The sequence below is a fragment of the Bufo gargarizans genome, chromosome 5 (genome assembly GCF_014858855.1).
Source record: "Bufo gargarizans isolate SCDJY-AF-19 chromosome 5, ASM1485885v1, whole genome shotgun sequence".
NCBI classification, from domain to species: Eukaryota; Metazoa; Chordata; class Amphibia; order Anura; family Bufonidae; genus Bufo; species Bufo gargarizans.
The window spans coordinates 69,831,975-69,853,505 of record NC_058084.1 but is presented as its reverse complement, the minus strand read 5'-3'; the positions used below and the strand labels follow the sequence as shown (position 1 = coordinate 69,853,505).

The window sequence follows — 21,531 nt, the reverse complement described above, 5'->3', positions numbered from 1 at the left end:
AGTTAAAGGGGTTTTCCCATCTCAGACACTAGGATATGTCCCTATTGTCTGATAGGTGCAGCTCCCACCTCTCGTAGACGCAGCTGGGAAAGTGGTAGCCGGCAGTGCCGGGTCCGGCCACCACCAAGCATTCCTATTGGCCCGCTGAATATAGCAGATCGGTACGGTTGGGTATTTTCGGAATCCCCATAGAAATTAATGGGAGCGCACTGCTCTTGCTCAGCCACCGCTTCCATTCACTTCTATGGGGCCGACGGAAATAGCTGGTTTCGGCCCCATAGAAATGAATGGAGGGTGGCCGCACATGTGCAGTGCCCCCTCCTTCACTTCACAGCTGCGTTTACAAGATAGGTGCGGGTCCCAAAAGTGGGACCCGCACCTATCAGACAATGAGGGCATATCCTTGCAATGTGCCCCCACTGTCTGAGATGGGAAAGCCATAGGGCTGCAGCCAGAGGTCGCGCTACATTTTTTCTAGAAGAGTAAAAATACTCCTCTAACCATTTTTGAGTATTGAGTATTTTCAGCCGATGCGGAGTACGAAAGTTAATGTAATTCAAATAGTTAATACGAAGGCCTACATAACATTAAGGGGTTGCTATTTATGCAGGGAAACCATTACTAGTGCTCTAGAACTGTCTACCATGCATAAATAGCAAATTTAGACATTTTTAAATTTAGCCAAGGTCACTGTTGCGCTGAGGGGGTCGGCACCACTGAGGTCACTGTTGCGCTGAGGGGGTCGGCACCACTGAGGTCACTGTTGCGCTGAGGGGTCGGTACCACTGAGGTCACTGTTGCGCTGAGGGGTCGGCACCACTGAGGTCACTGTTGCGCTGAGGGGGTCGGCACCACTGAGGTCACTGTTGCGCTGAGGGGGTCGGCACCACTGAGGTCACTATTGCGCTGAGGGGGTCGGCACCACTGAGGTCACTGTTGCGCTGAGGGGTCGGCACCACTGAGGTCACTGTTGCGCTGAGGGGTCGGCACCACTGAGGTCACTGTTGCGCTGAGGGGGTCGGCACCACTGAGGTCACTGTTGCTCTGAGGGGTCGGCACCACTGAGGTCACTGTTGCGCTGAGGGGTAGGCACCACTGAGGTCACTGTTGCGCTGAGGGGTCGGCACCACTGAGGTCACTGTTGCGCTGAGGGGTCGGCACCACTGAGGTCACTGTTGCGCTGAGGGGTCGGTACCTCTGAGGTCACTGTTGCGCTGAGGGGTCGGTACCTCTGAGGTCACTGTTGCGCTGAGGGGTCGGCACCACTGAGGTCACTGTTGCGCTGAGGGGTCGGCACCACTGAGGTCACTGTTGCGCTGAGGGGTCGGCACCACTGAGGTCACTGTTGCGCTGAGGGGTCGGCACCACTGAGGTCACTGTTGCGCTGAGGGGTCGGCACCACTGAGGTCACTGTTGCGCTGAGGGGTCGGCACCACTGAGGTCACTGTTGCGCTGAGGGGTCTGCACCACTGAGGTCACTGTTGCGCTGAGGGGTCGGCACCACTGAGGTCACTGTTGCGCTGAAGGGTCGGCACCACTGAGGTCACTGTTGCGCTGAGGGGTCGGCACCACTGAGGTCACTGTTGCGCTGAGGGGTCGGCACCACTGAGGTCACTGTTGCGCTGAGGGGTCGGCACCACTGAGGTCACTGTTGCGCTGAGGGGTCGGCACCACTGAGGTCACTGTTGCGCTGAGGGGTCGGCACCACTGAGGTCACTGTTGCGCTGAGGGGTCGGCACCACTGAGGTCACTGTTGCGCTGAGGGGTCGGCACCACTGAGGTCACTGTTGCGCTGAGGGGTCGGCACCACTGAGGTCACTGTTGCGCTGAGGGGTCGGCACCACTGAGGTCACTGTTGCGCTAAGGGGTCGGCACCACTGAGGTCACTGTTGCGCTGAGGGGTCGGCACCACTGAGGTCACTGTTGCGCTGAGGGGTCGGCACCACTGAGGTCACTGTTGCGCTGAGGGGTCGGCACCACTGAGGTCACTGTTGCGCTGAGGGGTCGGCACCACTGAGGTCACTGTTGCGCTAAGGGGTCGGCACCACTGAGGTCACTGTTACAGTGATTTTATGAGGTTTAAAGGGTTTGTCCTGTTCTGAGGTAATGTGGCTGATGGGGTTATGATTTATGAACAGACCGTGGCTGCTTCCTCTAATTACAGAACAGAGGGTCTCCGGTTGCTATAGGTAACAGCTGTACTGTACTCCTCAGCTGTACACTACAGATAAGGGCAGGAAACTGAAACGTTGTCGGTGACACAATACTCACCATGCTGCCGACCGTCACTTATGGGTTACCTGTGTGAAATGTGGCGTTACCGGACAGTTACTACTAGCAGGGCTGCTCTCTGACAGGGCGCACACCGCGGACGAGCACCGCTATAGCTCACATATCCATATGTGTTCATAGCCGGATTAGGCTCATACAGCATGTGAGGCTGAACAAGTGGAAACAAGGCGCTGCAGCAAGGCCCCTTACCCCGCCAGTGACGATCGCGTGCACCTCCTTCCTTACTTCAGAGCGGTGTGCCAGAAGCTCCGGCAGCCCGCTCAAACTGACCAATCACTAAGCTCCTTACTGTAAGGAGCTTTGTCATTGGTTGTTTCAGGCAGCAGCCACATCGCTGCGCTGCCCGTGCCGTTCACAGCGCTCACTGCACTGATGAATGGCAGGGAAAAATGGCGTATTGGTACTTGTACAGGCGTTATTGCAACCTCTGGCTGCAAGCTATCAATTATTTTAGTAATCAAGTATTCTATTGATTAGTCCAATGATTAATCAAACACTCGAACAAGAAAAAAATAAATTTAAAAAACATTTTCCTTTATCAAAACTCATCAGCCCCCTCGTGCCATCATCAGCCCCCGTGCTATCAGTCCTCAGCCCTGTCCATGCCATCAGCTCCCCCCAGTGCCATCGGTCCTCTGTGCCATCAGCTCCCCACCATGCCATCATGTCCCCCAGTGCCCATCCGCCCCACCATGCCATCATGTACCCCAGTGCCCACCCGCCCCACCATGCCATCATGTACCCCAGTGCCCACCCGCCCCACCATGCCATCATGTCCCCCAGTGCCCATCCATCCCACCATGCCATCATGTCCCCCAGTGCCATCAGCCCCACCATGCCATCATGTCCCCCAGTGCCATCATGTCCCCCAGTGCCATCAGCTCCCCACCATGCCATCATGTCCCCAGTGCCATCAGCCCCACCATGCCATCATGTCCCCCAGTGCCATCATGTCCCCCAGTGCCATCAGCTCCCCACCATGCCATCATGTCCCCAGTGCCATCAGCCCCACCATGCCATCATGTCCCCCAGTGCCATCAGTCCCACCATGCCATCATGTCTCCCAGTGCCATCAGTCCCACCATGCCATCATGTCCCCCAGTGCCATCAGTCCCACCATGCCATCATGTCCCCCAGTGCCATCAGTCCCACCATGCCATCATGTCCCCCAGTGCCATCAGTCCCACCATGCCATCATGTCCCCCAGTGCCATCAGTCCCACCATGCCATCATGTCCCCAGTGCCATCAGCCCCACCATGTCATCATGTCCTCCAGTGCCATTAGCCCCACCATGCCATCCATTGCCATGTATGTCCCATCCCCCAATCCCCCAGCGCCATCAGCTCCTCCATGACATTGCCATCTGTATGTCCCCTAGCGCCATCAGCTCCTTCAAATCACGGGTGCCCCACAACCCAGCCCCCCCTTCCACTGCCAGCAGATTTAGGCGGCTGCTAATGAGAATACTTGACATGGAGTCCGCAGGGGAAGGACCACGCATGCACTGGGATGGACCTGATGTCACACACAGCGTCAGGCAGTGCGCTGACGATGTGTGCAAGCAAGTCCCTGGTTAGTGCAGAGTGGTGCCAATGGGAGGCCACGAGCACTGAGTGATAGCCGGTTTCACTTCACTCACGCTCTATGGTCACAAGATCAAAACGAATCCTCAGTGCAGGGAAATTGCATCGAGGATTTTTTTGTATCGATTACATCGAGTAATCGTTGCATCCCTAGAAAGCCCCTTTAAATTATTAACACAGGGCTCTCAATCTGTCAGTCTTCTATGTATGTCACTGTATAATGATACAGTGCTGTAAGTCATCCCTTTGGCTACAATGCAAAAAAAAAAAAAAAAAAAAACATTTTATATATATATAAAAAAAACTATCCATGTATAGTGCATGGTACATGTTCTTCTTCTGCGGAACCTAATGTATAGGAAGGTGCAGTCTGCTACACTCTCCTACACAGTAAAGCGCAGTGTCGTACACTGTATAGTGGCCATGCTTGGCAGTGCAGCCTAAGTTATGCAACTGATGAACGTGACGTCACTCCCGCGCCTGCGCCGTGCGCTTCTGTATCCTCCCGGCGCCGGCTTCCTCACTGCGCCTGTGCCAACTACGTTACAATGAGGAAGCCGGCACCAGGAGCGCGGCATTCACTCACTGCGCCTGCGACGAATACAGAAGCGCACGGCGCAGGCACGGGAATTGGTACTCGATGCTGAGAAGTTTCACGTCAATCAACAGGAGCGGGGCGCGCTGGAGGGACGCGATGGGCGGCTGAAATGCTTAGTGAACGGAGCCCTCTAGGTGCTAATGACGCCCACATAGCACCTAGAGGCTCATTAGCATATCTATAAAAGTACGTTTTTAACAAAAACGGCTGCAGGAACTACTGTTAGAAACATACTGTTATGTAGTGGTGACATTAGCGAATCGCTAATGTCAGTCAGCTACATAACAGTATTTCTGGTGGTAGAAACCCTTTAAGACACCAGAGCACCACAGCATGTCATACAGAGTAAGGGCTCATGCACGTGTGCCAGCCGGGCCCGTATTGGGTCCGCAATCCGGGAAGGTCGGTGTGGAACCCCACAGAAGCACTGTGAACTGATTTTCACAAGACAGGTATTATTTTAAAGAGTTTGTCCAGGCTTTTAATATTGATGACCTATGCTCAGGGTGTCGGACCCCCGTCGATCTGATAGAAGACCTATCCTGGGGATAGGTCATCAATAAAAAAAGCTTGGACAACCCCTTTAATTGCCAGGAATCAGCCCTTCCAGGTAGTATTGTCTTATTTAATAGGGTTGATCCTGCTGACAGGTCCTCTTTAATGGATACATTTATCACAATAAGGCCAATTTCAAACAGCTGTGTTGCCCGGGGTGACCCATCCCACTATAGCCGTTATCTTTTTAAAGTAACGTTTAACCCCTTAACTACTGGGCCCATTTTTTGTTTTTATTTTTTTCTTCCCTACGTTGCAATAGTCATAACTTTTTAAATTTTCTGTTCATGTAGCCATATGAGGACTTATTTTTTTGTGAGATAAGTTGTATTTTTTTAAGGGCATCATTTGATTTATGATGTCTTATTGGAAAATGGGAAAACTTTCTTTGAGAAGACACCAGCACTCCTGTGAGCGCCCTGGCCTTCTCCACGCTCACCAAGCACAGCGCCGTACATAATATATAAAGGAATACGCCCCAAAAAGAAAGGGACTATTCTAGGAAAGCATGTGTGTGCTGGTAAATTCCATCTATTGCCATAACGGTTACTCGTCATCAGGCAGTGAATTGTATGCGATTACCTTGCTTGCAGCCGCCCTCTTGGTGTCCTTCAGTTTGTCGCTCGCCCTGTGCAGACTTTCCTTCTGCTGCTGGACTTGAGCCTCCAGCGCCTCCATCTCTCTGCTCTTTCGATGCAATTCAGATTTCAGGATTCCGACTTCCATGTTTAGCCCGTTGATCTGCTGAAGCTGGAACAGATTGACGGCAGACATATTGAAGTGAAAGACGTTATAGGCAGATGTTTGCGGTATTGGGAGTCTAACAAAGCCATGTGTCAGACAGAACATCAGCATGTGTGCTAACCCCGGGCACGGGCAGACAGATTCTACTGTAATGCACGGGCGTCTGCGTGGTAATGTGCGGTCGCAGCTTCTGCCTTACATTAATTACAAACTCGAACCATTCGGTTCATCCTGTCAGAAGGACTCGTTCTCAGTTTACTGGGGAGGGTGTCTCTCTCCGTGATTGTCATAAACTCGCTGGAAAGGCATGTCCGCACGGGCCGTATACGCTGCGGATCTGCATGCAGTACCAGCAGTGTGGGGGAGAAATGTCATCCACACACTAGGAGGCAGTTTTTTTTTCTCCCAATAATTTTGGTAAATCTGTGCAGACTTTAGGTATGATCTACTCAGGGGTGAAATTGCCCGGTGGGCAGATTCACAGGGGTCAGGCCCAAGCCCTCCTCACGGCTGGTGCTCGGGTACATAGTGATCTGATGAGCTCAGCATTCATTAAAGGGGTATTCCCATCTTAGACAATGGGGGCATATCACTGGGACCCGCACCTATATCGAGAACGGAGCGGGGAGCGCTGTGGCTGGAGGACCCCAGATTTCCCAGGGTCCGTCCACCACCAAGCGCTAATCCCCGCCTCTCCAATAGAAGCGAATGGGAGGGTGCCGCGCATGCGCAGTGTGCTCTCCTTCACTTTCGGGGCTCTGTTCTTAATATAGGGACCTGCACCTATAAGACAATGTCCTAGCGATATGCCCCCATTGTCTGAGATGAGAGCATCTGGTACTTACGAACCTGTGCCTTCCTCAGGACAGTGTTAGTCAAATGCTGCGGCGGGGCGGCAGTATTTCGTACTGCACTGTGTATTTGGTTCTGCTGGGACTGTATTTTGTACTGCACTGTAGGGCCGAAACGATTACTCGATTGAATCGAGTAATTCGACCCAAAAAAAAAAAAAATCATCAATGCAAATTTTTTGCATCGAGGATTCGTTTGTGTCATGTGACCACGGAGCGGGAGTGAAGCGCTTGCTATTACTTACCGCTCCGTGGTCACCCGCCGGCCCGTACCGCGCTGCACTGGATCCTGACACATCATCAGGTCATAGTGTGCGCTGTGTGACGTCAGGACCCGACGCTGTGTGATGTCAGGATCCAGTGCAGCATGCGGAGAAGAAGAGGAAGGAGCTGTGGAGCGGCACCCCTACAGGAAAGGTAAGTATTTTATTTCACTGGCGCTGGGGACATGGCACTGAAGGGGGACAGCCGGCAATGGATGGCATGGAGGGGCTGGCCTGATGGCACTGGGGGACATGGAGGGGCTGGCCTGATGGCACTGGGGGACATGGAGGGGCTGGCCTGATGGCACTGGGGGACATGGAGGGGCTGGACTGATGGCACTGGGGGACATGGAGGGGCTGGCCTGATGGCACTGGGGGACATGGAGGGGCTGGCCTGATGGCACTGGGGGACATGGAGGGGCTGGCCTGATGGCACTGGGGGACATGGAGGGGCTGGCCTGATGGCACTGGGGGACATGGAGGGGCTGGCCTGATGGCACTGGGGGACATGGAGGGGCTGATCTGATGGCACTGGGGGACATGGAGGGGCTGATCTGATGGCACTGGGGGAGTGGGGGACATGGCAATGGATGGCATGGAGGGGCTGATTGTGGGGGAGTGGAGCTGATGGCACTGGGGGAACTAATGCACTTGGGCTGATCGCACCGGGGGGGAAATGAAGGGTGTTGGGGACTGATGGGAGGGGGTCTGATGAGTTTTTATAAAGGAAAAAAGTCTATTAAATTCAATTCATTTTTTCTTATTAGACGACTCGATTAATCGTAAAAAAAATTGTTTACTGCAGCCCTACTGCACTGTGTATTTGTTTTTTCTGGGACAGTGTTTTGTACTGCACTGTGTATTTGCTTTCTGTCACTTTAGACCCGCCTACAACATTGGGACCACTTTTAGTTTTTTTTCAAGGGCCACTTTAAGTCCCCATTTTGCCCCTGGATCTACCGCAGTCTCCTTAAATTAGCATGGCTGGCCCCGCACTGCCCACTGCCCGACTCACTTTTGAAAACGTGTCAAGCGGGGATTAAAACCTCCAAAAAGTCACAACATTTTTAAAAATAATTTGGTGTAAACCCTTTGCGTCTTTTTGATGGTGAATATTACACAATACAGTCCTGATCAAAAGTTTAAGACCACTTGAAAAATGGCAAAAAAAAACATATTTAGCATGGCTGGATCTTAACAACGTTCCAAGTAGAGCTTCAACATACAACAAGAAGAAATTGGAGTGAGACAAAACATTTTTTGAGCATTCAATTTAATGAAAACAACGAATAAACTGAAACTGGCTGTTTTTCAGCTGATCAAAAGTGTAGGACCACACCTCCAAAAAAAATAATATAAACTACCCCAAAACAGAAATCCAACTTCCAAACATGAACTCAGGAATGAGTATCTCCGCCGTTATTGTTTATATAGTTTCCATGAGGTGAGTGGGAACATTTCTCCAAGTGGTGAAGACGGCCGCACGAAGGCCATCTACTGTCTGGAACTGTTGTCCATTTTTGTAAACTTCCCTTGCCATCCATCCCCAAAGGTTCTCAATTGGATTTAGATCAGGGGAACATGCAGGATGGGCAAAAAGAGTGATGTTATTCTCCTGGAAGAAGTCCCTTGTCCTGCGGGAAATTGTGTACTGTAGTGTAGGGGTGGGCGATATGGCCTAAAATCTATATTGCAATATAATTTTAAGCATGTGCGATATGCGATATATATCGCGATTTATTGTTTTCTATATTGGGGGGGGGGGGGTTAAACTTTTTTTTTTTTACTTTTTATTTAATAACTATTAGCCTCCTTAAGGGCTAGAGCCTTTGTCATATTCACCCTAATAGAGCTCTATTAGGGTGAATAGGACTTAACACTCTCCCTACTGCCCTGTGCTTTGTGCACACAACAGCAGGGAGCTGACCATGGCAGCTAGCCTCTCATGTGCCCCCCAGCCTCTGATCCGTCCCCCAGCCTCTCCCTCTTATCAGCCCCATCTGGTATCTCAAACCCACCCCCCCCCTCCCTCCCCAGTATTAATCATTGGTAGCAGTGGCCACAGGGTCCCCCTCCTCCCCCCCCATTAATGGTGGCAGTGGGCAGTTCCAACCAGAGTCCCAGCAGTGTAATGCTGGGGCTCCAATCGGTTACCATGGCAGCCAGGACGCTACTGAAGTCCTGGCTGCCATAGTATGTTAATGAGCAGCATTATACTCACGTGCGACGTGGCCGCCGGGCGCTCTTTCTTCTCATAGGTCTGTGCGGCGCATTGCTAATCCTATAAGCATTAGCAATGCGCCACACAGACAGAAGAAGGAGCGACTGGCAGTTCTGTGGCGTTCAAGGAGACGAGGTCTTTAAAGTCGTTTTTTGTTTTTGAAGCCCTTCAGTATCAGATGCCGTCTGATGGTTATGGGGCTGCAGTCAGCACCAGTAAGGGCCTCAATTTGGGTCGAGGATCGTCCAGTGTCTTGACGGACAGCCAATTGGATCCTCCTCCGCCTCAGTGCAGATGAAAAATTTTTGGGTCTTCCACTTGACTTTTTTGTTCCATAACCCTCAGGATCATTTAAGAAATTCCAAATGACTGTCTTACTGCGTCCCACCTCAGCAGCGATGGAGTGCTTATGCAGTTCAACAACCCGACCACGTTCAAAAAGGGAATTTTTTTGCCTTTGCCATCACAACGTGTGACTACCTGACAGAAAATGACATTGAATCCACATCTTTGCACAGATTTGGCCTTTTAAAGGCATGTGGTCCTAAAATTTGGATCAGCTGAAAAACAGCCTGTTTCAGTTTAATCGTTATTTTCAATTAATTGAATGCTCAAAAAATGTTTTGTCTCACTCTCATTTCTTCTTGTTGCGTGTTGAAGCTCTACTTGAAACCTTTAAGATCCAACAATGTAAAATATGATTTTTTGCCATTTTTCAAGTGGTCTTAAACTTTTGATCAGGACTGTATCTCTAGAGGTAATAGAGCATCTCCTGGTACAAGGCACAATTTATTTTCTGATGGCCTCATGGAATCAGGAAAATCCTACCAGAGCCTGCATTTCATACCGTACATTAGGACATCCTAAACTCCCACGGCTGCTGTATTACAGGTTTTGTATACACTGCAAAGAGCCGTACTACAGCTGTGTACCCCATCACATGACTGCGCGTATGAAAGACTTTTTTTTATTTAACTGTCCTCGGATCATTTCCAGCTTATAATATTCCGCTGGTCCTTTCTTTAACTATAGGAAGTCTGTCACCACAGATTGCCCTTACAGACCGCTTACATAGCGCTGTAGCTTAACTATAGAGGAGTCAAATGTTACCTTTGTCCTTTTGTTTTAATGTTCCCCAGAGGCAAAAATGCAGTGCCCAGGAGTGGCGTTCGGGCTGTAAGCCCCTTCTTCTCACATAACCCCTCCCCAGCCCTTTGCTTGGCTGGCCTGTAAGCCTCTGACTTCATCAAGTGTACTGGCCGAGACCCCACCGGAGCATGCGCACTGTGACGACAATTGTGGGCAGCAGCATCGCTCCATGCACTGCGCATGCGCCGGTGGGATCTTGGCCAGTACACTGGATGACGCAAAAGGCTTACAGGGCAGGCCAAGGAACAGGCTGAGGATGGGTTATGTATGATAAAGGCAGAGCGGCCAGGGCACTTTCAGCCCAAACGCCGCCCCTGGACACTTGCGAGCCCTCATTTACATATGAATAAAACTGCGTTTTTGCCTCTGGTGAAGCGCGCTATATAAACTATTGCTGGAATTATAACATTTAGGAGCGGCCTTTGCTTCAGATGAATAAAGAGCAGCTGGAAATAAATGGTATCGATGGTAACTTCCCCTATGTGACAATCTCCGGGTCTTCTATTGTGTGCCCCTTATCATCACATGTCAATATTCACTTCACAAACAACTGCTGCCACAAACCTATAAAAACCCACCAACTATACGCGCTCATTACCAGGACGCCTCTCGCAGTACATTACATTACAAATGTCAGCATGTTTATAAGGTAATTACTGCGGCTGAAGAAGAATGCCCAATTTACAGGCTGAAAGGAGCCAAATAACAGGGTTCATCTGCAATAATAAGGCACAGAAATCTGCACTATTGTACTATAGAGCTTCCTAACCAATGCACGATGTGAAGCAAATAGACGACCAAATAGTAGCTAAAAAGCAATGCACTAAAGAAAAAACCTTCTCATTCTATAAGAAACCTCTATAGAAGCCAAGTGTCCAGACGTACGGACGTGTCCACCAGACGGCACTCACTGCGGTCCTAGGGCGGAGGCAGCGGTCATGCTGGTTTCACACGTTTTTTTGCAAACATCTTTTGTAAGGGTACTTTCACACTTAGGGCAGAGGAATCCGGCAGGCAGTTCTGTCGCCGGAACTGCCTGCCGGATCCGTCAAAACATATGCCAACTGATCGCATTTTAAGATTCTGATCCGTCTAACAAATTTATTAAAATGCCAGATCCAGCATTTATTTTTTTCCACATTTTTTTCAGGTCTGCGCATGCGCATACCGGAAGGACGGATCTGGCACTAATACATTCCTAAAACATTTGAGGCATTCCGGCAAATGTTCCGTTTTTTTGTCCAGAGATAAAACCGTAGAATGCTGCGGTATTTTCTCCGCCCTGATCAGTCAAAAAGACTGAACTGAAGACATCCTGAACGGATTGCTCTCCATTCAGAATGCATGGGGATATGCCTGATTAGTTATTTTCCAGTATTGAGCCCCTAGGACGAAACTCAGTGCCGGAAAAGAAAAACGCAAATGTGAAAGTACCCTAACTAAACTTTTATAATAATTTTTAATATGTTGTCCCTAATCCCCTCTATAACATTTGTCTAATATACTTTATTTATTCATTTTCTATTTTTTGTATACTTTTACATCCCTAAGGCTACTTTCACACTAGCGTTTTTGCTGGATCCGGCAGGGTTCAGCAAAAATGTTTGCGTCGCTGATAATACAACCATCTGTATCCATTATGAACGGATCCGGTTGTATTATCTTTAAAGGGGTTTTCCCATCTCAGACAATGGGAGCATATCTCTAGACGCCCTCCATTCGTTTATATGGGGCCGCCGAAAATAGCCAAGTGCTGGCACGGCTATTGCCGTCTGCTCCATAGAAATGAATGGGAGCATGGGCTGCGCATGCGCGTCGCGCTCCCATTCACTTCTATCGGAGCAGCGCTTGGCGGTGGACGGACCCCGGGAAATCCGGGTTCCTCCAGCCACAGCGCTCCCCGCTTCGTTCTCGATATGACCCCATTAACATTGCCAAGACGGATCCATCATTAACTCCAATGAAAGTCAATAGGGGACGGATCCGTTTTCTTTTGCGTCAGAGAAAAGAGATCCGTCGAGCATTGGGGGTCATGACGGATCCATCTTGCTTCGCATCTCAGGACAGAAAGCAAAATACATGTTGCGGATTGCTCTCCGGTCTGGAAACACAACTAAACGGAACGGAATGCATTTTGGAGAACTCCGTTCTGTTCAGTTTTGTTACTATTGACAATGAATGGGGACAAAACTGAAGCGTTTTTGTTCCGGCATTGAGCCTCTATGACGGATCTCAATACTGGAAATCTGAAACGCAAGTGTGAAAGTACCTTTAAGCACACCATTCAGTGTGTGCCTACTGCATAAGGGTATTTTCACACTTGCGGCAGAGGATTCCACCAGGCAGTTCCGTCGTCAGAACTGCCTGCCGGATCCGGTAATCCGGACGCAAACTGCCGCGTTCGGGTGTCCGCCTGGCCGCGCGGAGGCAAACGGATCCGTCCAGACTTACAATGTAAGTCAATGGGGACGGATCCGTTTGAATTTGACACAATATGGCTCAATTTTCAAACGGATCCGTCCCCCATTGACTTTCAATGTAAAGTCTGGACGGATCCATCTGCAGCTACTTTCACACTTAGAATTTTTTCTACAATATAATGCAGACGGATCCGTTCTGAATGGATCCCATCGTCTGCATTAAATGAGCGGATCCGTCTGGGCAGACCCCAGACGGATCCGCTCTGAACGCAAGTGTGAAAGTAGCCTTATCCTATACATCCCATACCTCTAGGGCCTCTTTCACACTACCGTTTTTTGTTTTCGTTTTGCGGGCCGTTTTTTGCGTTCCGCATACGGTCCGTATACGGAACCATTCATTTCAATGGTTCCGCAAAAAAAACGGAATGTACTCCGTATGCATTCCGTTTCCGTATTTCCGTTTGTTCCGTTCAAAGATAGAACATGTCCTATTATTGCCCGCAAATCACGGTCCGTTGCTCCATTCAAGTCAATGGGTCCGACAAAAAAATGCATCCGTATGTCTTCCGTTTCCGTTCCATTTTTTTCTGAACCATCTATTGAAAATGTTATGCCCAGCCCAATTTTTTCTATGTAATTACTGTATACTGTATATGCCACACGGAAAAACGGAACGACACAACGAAATGGAAACACAACGGAAGCAAAAATACGGAACAACGGATCCGTGAAAAACGGACAGCAAAACACTGAAATCGACATACTGTAGTGTGAAAGAGGCCTTAGGCAGGGATGGCCAACCTGCGGCTCTCCAGCTGTTGTAAAACTACAACTCCCACCATGCCCTAATGTAAGCTGATAGCTGTAGGCAGTCTAGGCATGCTGAGAGTTGTAGTTTTGCAACAGCTGGAGAGCCTCAGGTTGGCCATGCCTGCTCTAAGGGTTACATAGCATCATAAATCAATATAATGCTATGCAACCCCAGCAGTGCTGGGAGCTGCGCTGCGAGTCCACAGCGTGACACCCGCTCATCCGAAATGATAGGCCTCCGTGGTGGATGCCGTCATAGAATTCCGTTATGATTCATAGTAACTGAATCCATTACGGAATTCTTAGGCTACTTTCCCACTAGCGTTAATATTTTCCAGTATTGAGATCCATCATATGGTCTCAATACCGGAAAAAAACGCTTCCGTTTTCTCCCTATTGTCAATAAGGACAAAACGGAACTGAAGAGAACGGAATGCTTCAAAATGAATTCTGTCCCTTTTGGTGTGTCCTCATACCGGAGAGAAAACCGCAGCATGCTGCGGTTTGCGTTCGGTCCTGGGATGCGGAGCAAGTCAATGGGGACGGATCTGTTTTCTCTGACACAATAGAAAATGGATCCATCCCCCATTGACTCGTAGAGAGGAGCGCACAGCGAGAGGCTGCTGGAATAAATGTCAGACATGTAGTTTTTTCTGGCAGCCTCTCGCCATGCGCTGCAGTGCCTCCGCCGGAACTCCGCCCCCCATTATAGTCAATGGGGATGGAGAGGCAGTCCGGGGGGCACACGATCACTAGCGTCAGGACGGATCCGACAGGCTATTCACCCGATGGAACAGCCTGCCGGAGGTCCGTGCCGCTAGTGTGAAAGTAGCCTAAGGTGTCGTGCACATGACTCTCAGTTTTGCGCTCCGGCCGTGCGCATCCCACATTTTCCCTTCCGCAGGTTCCTCACTATGCAGAACGGACAAGATTAGGACATGCTTTATCTTTTTTGTGGGACTGCGGAACAGACATACGGATACGGACAGCACACGGTTTGCTGTTCACCCGAAGGAACAGCCTGCCGGAGATCCGTGCCGCTAGTGTGAAAGTAGCCTTAGGCTCCATTCACACGTCCACAGAATGTGTCCGCATCTGTTCCGCAATTTTGCGTAACGGGTGCGGACCCATTCATTCCCCATGGGGACGGAATGGATGCGGACAGCACACAGTGTGCTGTCTGCATCCGCAATTGCGGAGCACGTCCCCGATCTTCGGGTCCGCAGCTCCGCAAAAGATAGAACGTGTCCTATTCTTGTCCGCAGCTTGCGGACAAGAATAGGCATTCCTATGGGGGTGCCGGGCTGGTGTGTTGCGGACCCGCAATTTGCGGGTGCGCAACACATCACGGACGTGTGAATGGAGCCTTATTGTGCAAATTCTGTTAGTTTTTTTGCCATGTGAAAGTAGTAAGGAATGCAGCGTGTGAATTGGCCCTGAACCAAATAACTTGTGACCTGTAAATGCCCTAAAGGACTGATGGCTGCGGTTATTTAACGTACGACGGGATTCATGCAGCATCATGCTTACGGATACCGGAGTGCTGTATGCGCCATATTCCTGAAGGACGCAGCGCACCTTAAAAGCCGCAACCCCTTTTCTGACAACTAAAATAGCTGAAATAAATACGCCGTTCTACGCAAGCGCAAGCCTTTACAACACAATTATACAAAAAAAACTGACATAATACTCCCCAGATGTAAGACTACAGCATAAACAGCTAGAATAGGAATAAAATGAGAAGTCTGCCATAGAAAAGATCCTCTGTATACCACACAGTGTATGGAGCTCGGGGAAGACACCCACCCGGGAACAAGCATACACCAGAAAGCATCTGAGCTGCACGCAGCAGGACGTTGTAAAATACATGTTTCTACACAATTTCTAGGAATAAGTTATGACTGTAAAATACGTCCTAAAACTTGTCTTTCTACGGTTCGCCTACTATAGTGGAAGTGCAAATGTGTCCAGGCTGCCGTATTACAACATGCATATCACAGGTTACCTTGCAGGTGCACAGACGCCGTGTAACCGCTGAATGACTACTTTACTCCGCTCTGACTCTTCACAACCCGCCCACATACTGTCCCCAGGAGAAAGTGGCCAATGAGAGCGCGGATAACATCTGTCTCGGCTGCTGGTTCCTGTGAGAGGAGCGCTGTGATTGGCTACACGCGGTGCGGGGACGGTTGGAGTTCTATACAGTTGCTGTTTGTGTACATTGTGCGGGAGGAGAGGGGACGGAGCGGGGCGGGATGGTCATCTACAGGTGGCATTGTAGCCTGCTAGATGTCTAGCCCTGGTGGCGTGTATAAGGCTGGCTGAAGAGTTCACTATGGCGCACCAGGCGTTGTCGCTATATACAATTAGTAATTCTGATTATTACAAAGTGTAATGAGTGTGCGGTGTTCTCTACACATATGAGGTAGATTTATTCAAACTGCTGTAAAGTAGAACTGGCTTAGTTGCCCCTAGCAACCAATCAGATTCTGCCTTTCATGTTCCACAGGAGCTCTGAAAAATGAAAGATGGCATCTGATTGGTTGCTAATCTGCACCCAAATGTCATAGAAAGGTAACCACTAATGACCCAAAACATCTTTGAATCTGGAGCAGTAGTTGGTGTTCAGACCAGACTTACGTGTTTTTAGTACTTCACTCCTTTCCTGCAAATTGTTTTTTTTTTGTGTGCGTCACCAGTACTTAGCCAAAAACTGATAAAGCGATGTGCTGTACTTGTTGCGCAGTTACATGGCGGGCACACACAACCAGTACGTGTACAGGGAGACGGGGTATGTGCAGCAGATCTGCAAACTAATGGATGACATCTTTAGAAATCTCATCCAAAGAAAATCCGTAATGGAAATTGACCAGAAGTGTGGATTTTAAATGCACAGCATTTGAATCTAGGGCTCATGCACGCAGGGCCGGCCTTTGGGGTGTGCGGGCTGTGCGGCCGCACAGGGCGCCATAGCAACAGGGGCGCCGGGCGGCCGACAGCCCGCAGTGACGCGAATCTTTATTCTGAAGGGGGCAGGGCCTGCGGGCGGGCGGCGGACTTACAACACAGACAGTCACACTCACAGTATGACACACACTGCGCTCCGGTCCGGACTGAAGGAGTGAGGAGGGGGCGGGGCTCGTGGCCGCTCTGAGCTCCGCTCTGCTGCCTGGCTGGCCTGCCTGTCTCTTTAAGAGAGCAGACCAGTGGCTGCTGGAGCGTAGCCACTGAGCTCCGCCCCCAGAGAGGAGACAGAGCGCGCCCAGCCAGCAGAGTCAGCAAGGCCCACGCGGCAGCACTAGTCAACAGCTAGAGAACAAGTAGGTATTTTTTATTTGGAGAAATGATTATGAATATGATTTATCTGAATGTGCCAACAGTGCCATGGGGGATGGGGGGACGGGACAGAGATGTGCTGATGCTGCCCAAGTGGAGGGGACAGGGAGAAGTGTGCCAATGCCATGGTGACTGGGGGGGGGGACAGAGTCTCTGTTGTCCCCCCCCCCCCCCCCCCCAGTCACCATGGCATTGGCACATTTCTCCTCCAGATGGGCAGCATCAGCACATCTCTGCCCCCCCCCCACTCCCCCAGTCACCATGGCATTGGCACATTTCTCCTCCAGATGGGCAGCATCAGCACATCTCTGTCCCACCCCTACCCCCGCATCACCATGGCATTGGCACATTTCTCCTCCAGATGGGCAGCATCAGCACATCTCTGTCCCACCCCCGCCCCCGCATCACCATGGCATTGGCACATTTCTCCTCCAGATGGGCAGCATCAGCACATCTCTGTCCCACCCCCGCCCCCGCGTCACCATGGCATTGGCACATTTCTCCTCCAGATGGGTAGCATCAGTACATCTGTCCCCCCCCCCCACCCCCGCGTCACCATGGCATTGGCACATTTCTCCCTGTCCCCTCCAGATGGGCAGCATCAGCACATGATGTGCTGATGATGCTGCCCATCTGGAGGGGACAGGGAGAAATGTGCCAATGCCATGGTGACGCATCTGGAGGGGACAGGGAGAAATGTGCCAATGCCATGGTGACGCGGGGGTGGGGGGGGGACAGAGATGTGCTGATGCTGCCCATCTGGAGGGGACAGGGAGAAATGTGCCAATGCCATGGTGACTGGGCGGGGGGATGTGCTGCTGCCAGCCCACTGGCCCATCTGGAGTGGGAAAAGTGTGCAATGGGTGAGGGGGGGGGGCTCAGAGAGGACCAGGGGGGGCTCATAGTGGACAGGGGGACAGTGTGCTTTCCTGCAACTACATCAACCCCCCCCCCCCCCCAGGGATTTTGGGGGCCATTAAGGGTTGGACTTTAACTCCTTTCTGCTGATGTTGAGTGTGCACATAGCCACCAATCATATTCCTCTCCCCCAGCACATCAGTTACCATTAGGAGGGGGGGGGGGGATATGATTGGTGGCTATGTGCACAATCCGCATCATCCAACCACTAATGCCCCCCAAAATACCCGGTGTGGGGGGGGTATGACAGGCAGGATGAGCAATGTGTATGCGGGCCCTTGCCCTGCACTCGCTCAGCTGTGTTTGCATACATATCGTGCCCTGTGTCCTCTGTTGTTTTATTTAATATGAATGATTATATTGTGCTTACATGTTTAATACCTTTTGAATAAAAGTTGTATTTTTATCATAGCTTGTAATCAGTTTTTTGGGGACTTAATGGAATGGAAGGTTTTAAATTGAGCAGATATTGGAGAAATGGGTGTGACCACTGAAAGGGTGTGGTTACTGGGGTGTGTGGTTACTGAGGGGCGTGGTCACTGAGGGGCGTGGTCACTATGGGGCGCTGTAAAGCTTTCTCGCAAAGGGCGCCTAAAGGCCTAAGGCCGGCCCTGCATGCACGTAGGGTTGGACGATATCAAAAATATTCAGACGATAACGATATTAAAAAATTTATCGCGATAACGATATATATCGCGATAAATACCCGTTTAAAAGAAAAAAAAACACAAGGAGACGTTATACTGTATGGGGGGCCACAAGGAGACGTTATACTGTATGGGGGGCCACAAGGAGACGTTATACTGTATGGGGGGCCACAAGGAGACGTTATACTGTATGGGGGGCCACAAGGAGACGTTGCACTGTATGGGGGCAGCCACAAGGAGACGTTATACTGTATGGGGGCAGCCACAAGGAGACGTTATACTGTATGGGGGGCCACAAGGAGGCGTTATACTGTATGGGGGGCCACAAGGAGACGTTGCACTGTATGGGGGCCACAAGGAGGCGTTGCACTGTATAGGGGGCCACAAGGAGGCGTTACACTGTATAGGGGGCCACAAGGAGGCGTTGCATTGTATGGGGGCCACAAGGAGGCGTTACACTGTATGGGGGGCCACAAGGAGACGTTATACTGTATGGGGGGCCACAAGGAGACGTTATACTGTATGGGGGGCCACAAGGAGACGTTATACTGTATGGGGGGCCACAAGGAGACGTTATACTGTATGGGGGGCCACAAGGAGACGTTGCACTGTATGGGGGCAGCCACAAGGAGACGTTATACTGTATGGGGGGCCACAAGGTGGCGTTACACTGTATGGTGGGCCACAAGGAGGCGTTACACTGTATGGGGGGCCACAAGGAGGCGTTACACTGTATGGGGGGCCACAAGGAGGCGTTGCACTGTATGGGGGGCCACAAGGAGGCGTTGCACTGTATGGGGGGCCACAAGGAGGCGTTGCACTGTATGGGGGGCCACAAGGTGGCGTTGCACTGTATGGGGGGCCACAAGGTGGCGTTGCACTGTATGGGGTGCCACAAGGAGGCGTTGCACTGTATGGGGGGCCACAAGGAGGCGTTGCACTGTATGGGGGGCCACAAGGAGGCGTTGCACTGTATGGGGTGCCACAAGGAGGCGTTGCACTGTATGGGGGGCCACAAGGAGGCGTTGCACTGTATGGGGGGACCACAAGGAGCGTTATAATAAGGTCTTATGGGAGCGAGGAGGAGGGAGAGCCGGGGCGGCCGCTGCGGGAAGTAGTAAGTTTATAACTTTGTCATCAGACAGAACGCACTAGTGAAGCAGCCGCAGGAAAAGTCTCTCCAGAGACAGTACTCACACAGTACTCACACGGCGCCCGGCACTGGTGGGTGACGACGGTGATTATGTCAGATGGTGGGTGGAGACTTGACTAAGGGAGGCGGAGCAAGAAGGAGGCAGGCCAGGAGCGAGAGGAAGAGCAAGGTGCAGGGGCGGGCGGTAAGTGATCAGTCAGTTCCTGAAGGCGAGTTGGTAGAAGCGGGCGGACGCACGTTTAGAAGAGGTCAGCGCTCAATGTGCGCTGACCTCTTTGATGACGTCACAAAATACCGCGGTATTTAGGAAACGGCGATATCGCCATATCGCCGTTTTTTTAATACCGCGGTATATCGTGATACCGGTATATCGCCCAACCCTACATGCACGTGACCGTAAGGCCTCCTTCAGACGAGCGATTTTACCGCGCGGGTGCAATACGTGACCGTACAGCACCCGCACTGAATCCTGACCCATTCATTTAAATATGGCTGTGTACATGAGCGATGTTTTTCACGCATCACTTGTGCGTTGCGTGAAAATCACAGCATTTTCTTTATTTTCACGCAACGCAGTCCCCATAGAAGTTAATGGGGCTGCGTAAAAATCGCATTGCATCCGCAAGCAAGTGCAGATGTAATGCGATTTTCATGGATGGTTTCTAAGGAGATGATAATAAATAGGGATGAGGTCCATTCACTTTATTATTTTCCATTATAACATGGTTATAATGGAAAATAATAGCATTCTTAATACAGAATGCTAAGTAAAATGTCCCTTGAGGGTTAAAAAATAATTACCTCATCCACTTGATCGCACAGCTGTTATCGTCTTCTTTCTTCTTCTTGCAGGACCTGCGCTGACGTCATCGCGCTCACCACGTGGTGACGGCACAGGTCCTGCTGAATGAAGATAGAAGATCCTTGGTGGTTGCAGACTCAGATAGGTACGCAGCTTGGTGGGTACAAATAGTGGCACACAGCTTGGTAGTTGCAGTCTCAGATAGGCACACAGCTTAGTGGTTGCAGACTCAGATAGGCATACAGCTTGGTGGTTGCAGACTCAGGTACGCAGCTTGGTGGGTACAAGTAGTGGCACACAGCTTTGTGGTTGCAGACTCAGAAAGGTACGCAGCTTGGTGGGTACAAATAGTGGCACACAGCTTTGTGGTTGCAGTCTCAGATAGGCACACAGCTTAGTGGTTGCAGACTCAGATAGGCACGCAGCTTGGTGGGTACAAATAGTGGCACACAGCTTTGTGGTTGCAGACTCAGATAGGCACGCAGCTTGGTGGGTACAAATAGTGGCACACAGCTTGGTGGTTGCAGACTCAGATAGGCACGCAGCTTGGTGGGTACAAATAGTGGCACACAGCTTGGTGGTTGCAGTCTCAGATAGGCACACAGCTTGCCGTTTCTCGTCTCAATTGTGTGTACAGTTGATAGGTAACAGTCTCTAATGGGCACACAGGGCAACTCCTGGTGTTTAGTAAATTCAGACTCAAACAATGCAGAAACAAAAGGAAGGTGTCACAGGATTCAAAGATGAAAAAGGTTTTGATTTATTTACATAGATTAAAGGGAACCTGTCACCAGTTTTATGGTGTCCTAACTAAGGGCAACATAAATAAGTGACTGATTCTTAGCAAAATGCTGGGTCCCTTTCTTTAATTGACCCAGTCAATCTGCCAACATCTTGTATTGAAAAGCTCCAGCTGATAATTATGACTCATGAATATTCATGAGCTCCCGACTCTCCCCGCCCACCTGCTGCTGAGTGACAGTTTGTTTCCATAGGAACCAGCAGCAGGTGGGCAGGGGAGTGGCTATAGCTCTGAATTAAATATACACCGGACTCAATGACATCACTCCGGACTCCAATCAGCTCATTAGCATGCGGCATCTTTGTGTGTATAGTATGAGGTAACCATCTGTCACACCAGTAAGTGAATCCATCTAAGGTACTTTTTAGTAGTTAATGATTGTATAT

At 50.4% G+C, this 21,531-nt stretch overlaps 1 protein-coding gene across 2 annotated transcripts in view; it reads right to left on the bottom strand.

Moving 5' to 3' along the window:
* Nucleotides 1–15,556, bottom strand: part of LOC122939589 (polyamine-modulated factor 1-binding protein 1-like) — a 340,683-nt gene extending 325,127 nt beyond the window's left edge. For both annotated transcript variants that reach the window (XM_044295697.1, XM_044295698.1), the window contains exons 1-2: nucleotides 15,493–15,556; nucleotides 5,612–5,779 (exon numbers count right to left, since the gene is read on the bottom strand). In XM_044295697.1, the coding sequence (XP_044151632.1) occupies nucleotides 5,612–5,755 (144 nt within the window). In that variant the 5' untranslated portion in view covers nucleotides 5,756–5,779; nucleotides 15,493–15,556. The remainder of the gene's footprint in view (nucleotides 1–5,611; nucleotides 5,780–15,492) is intronic.
* Between the last annotated feature and the right edge of the window lie 5,975 nt (nucleotides 15,557–21,531).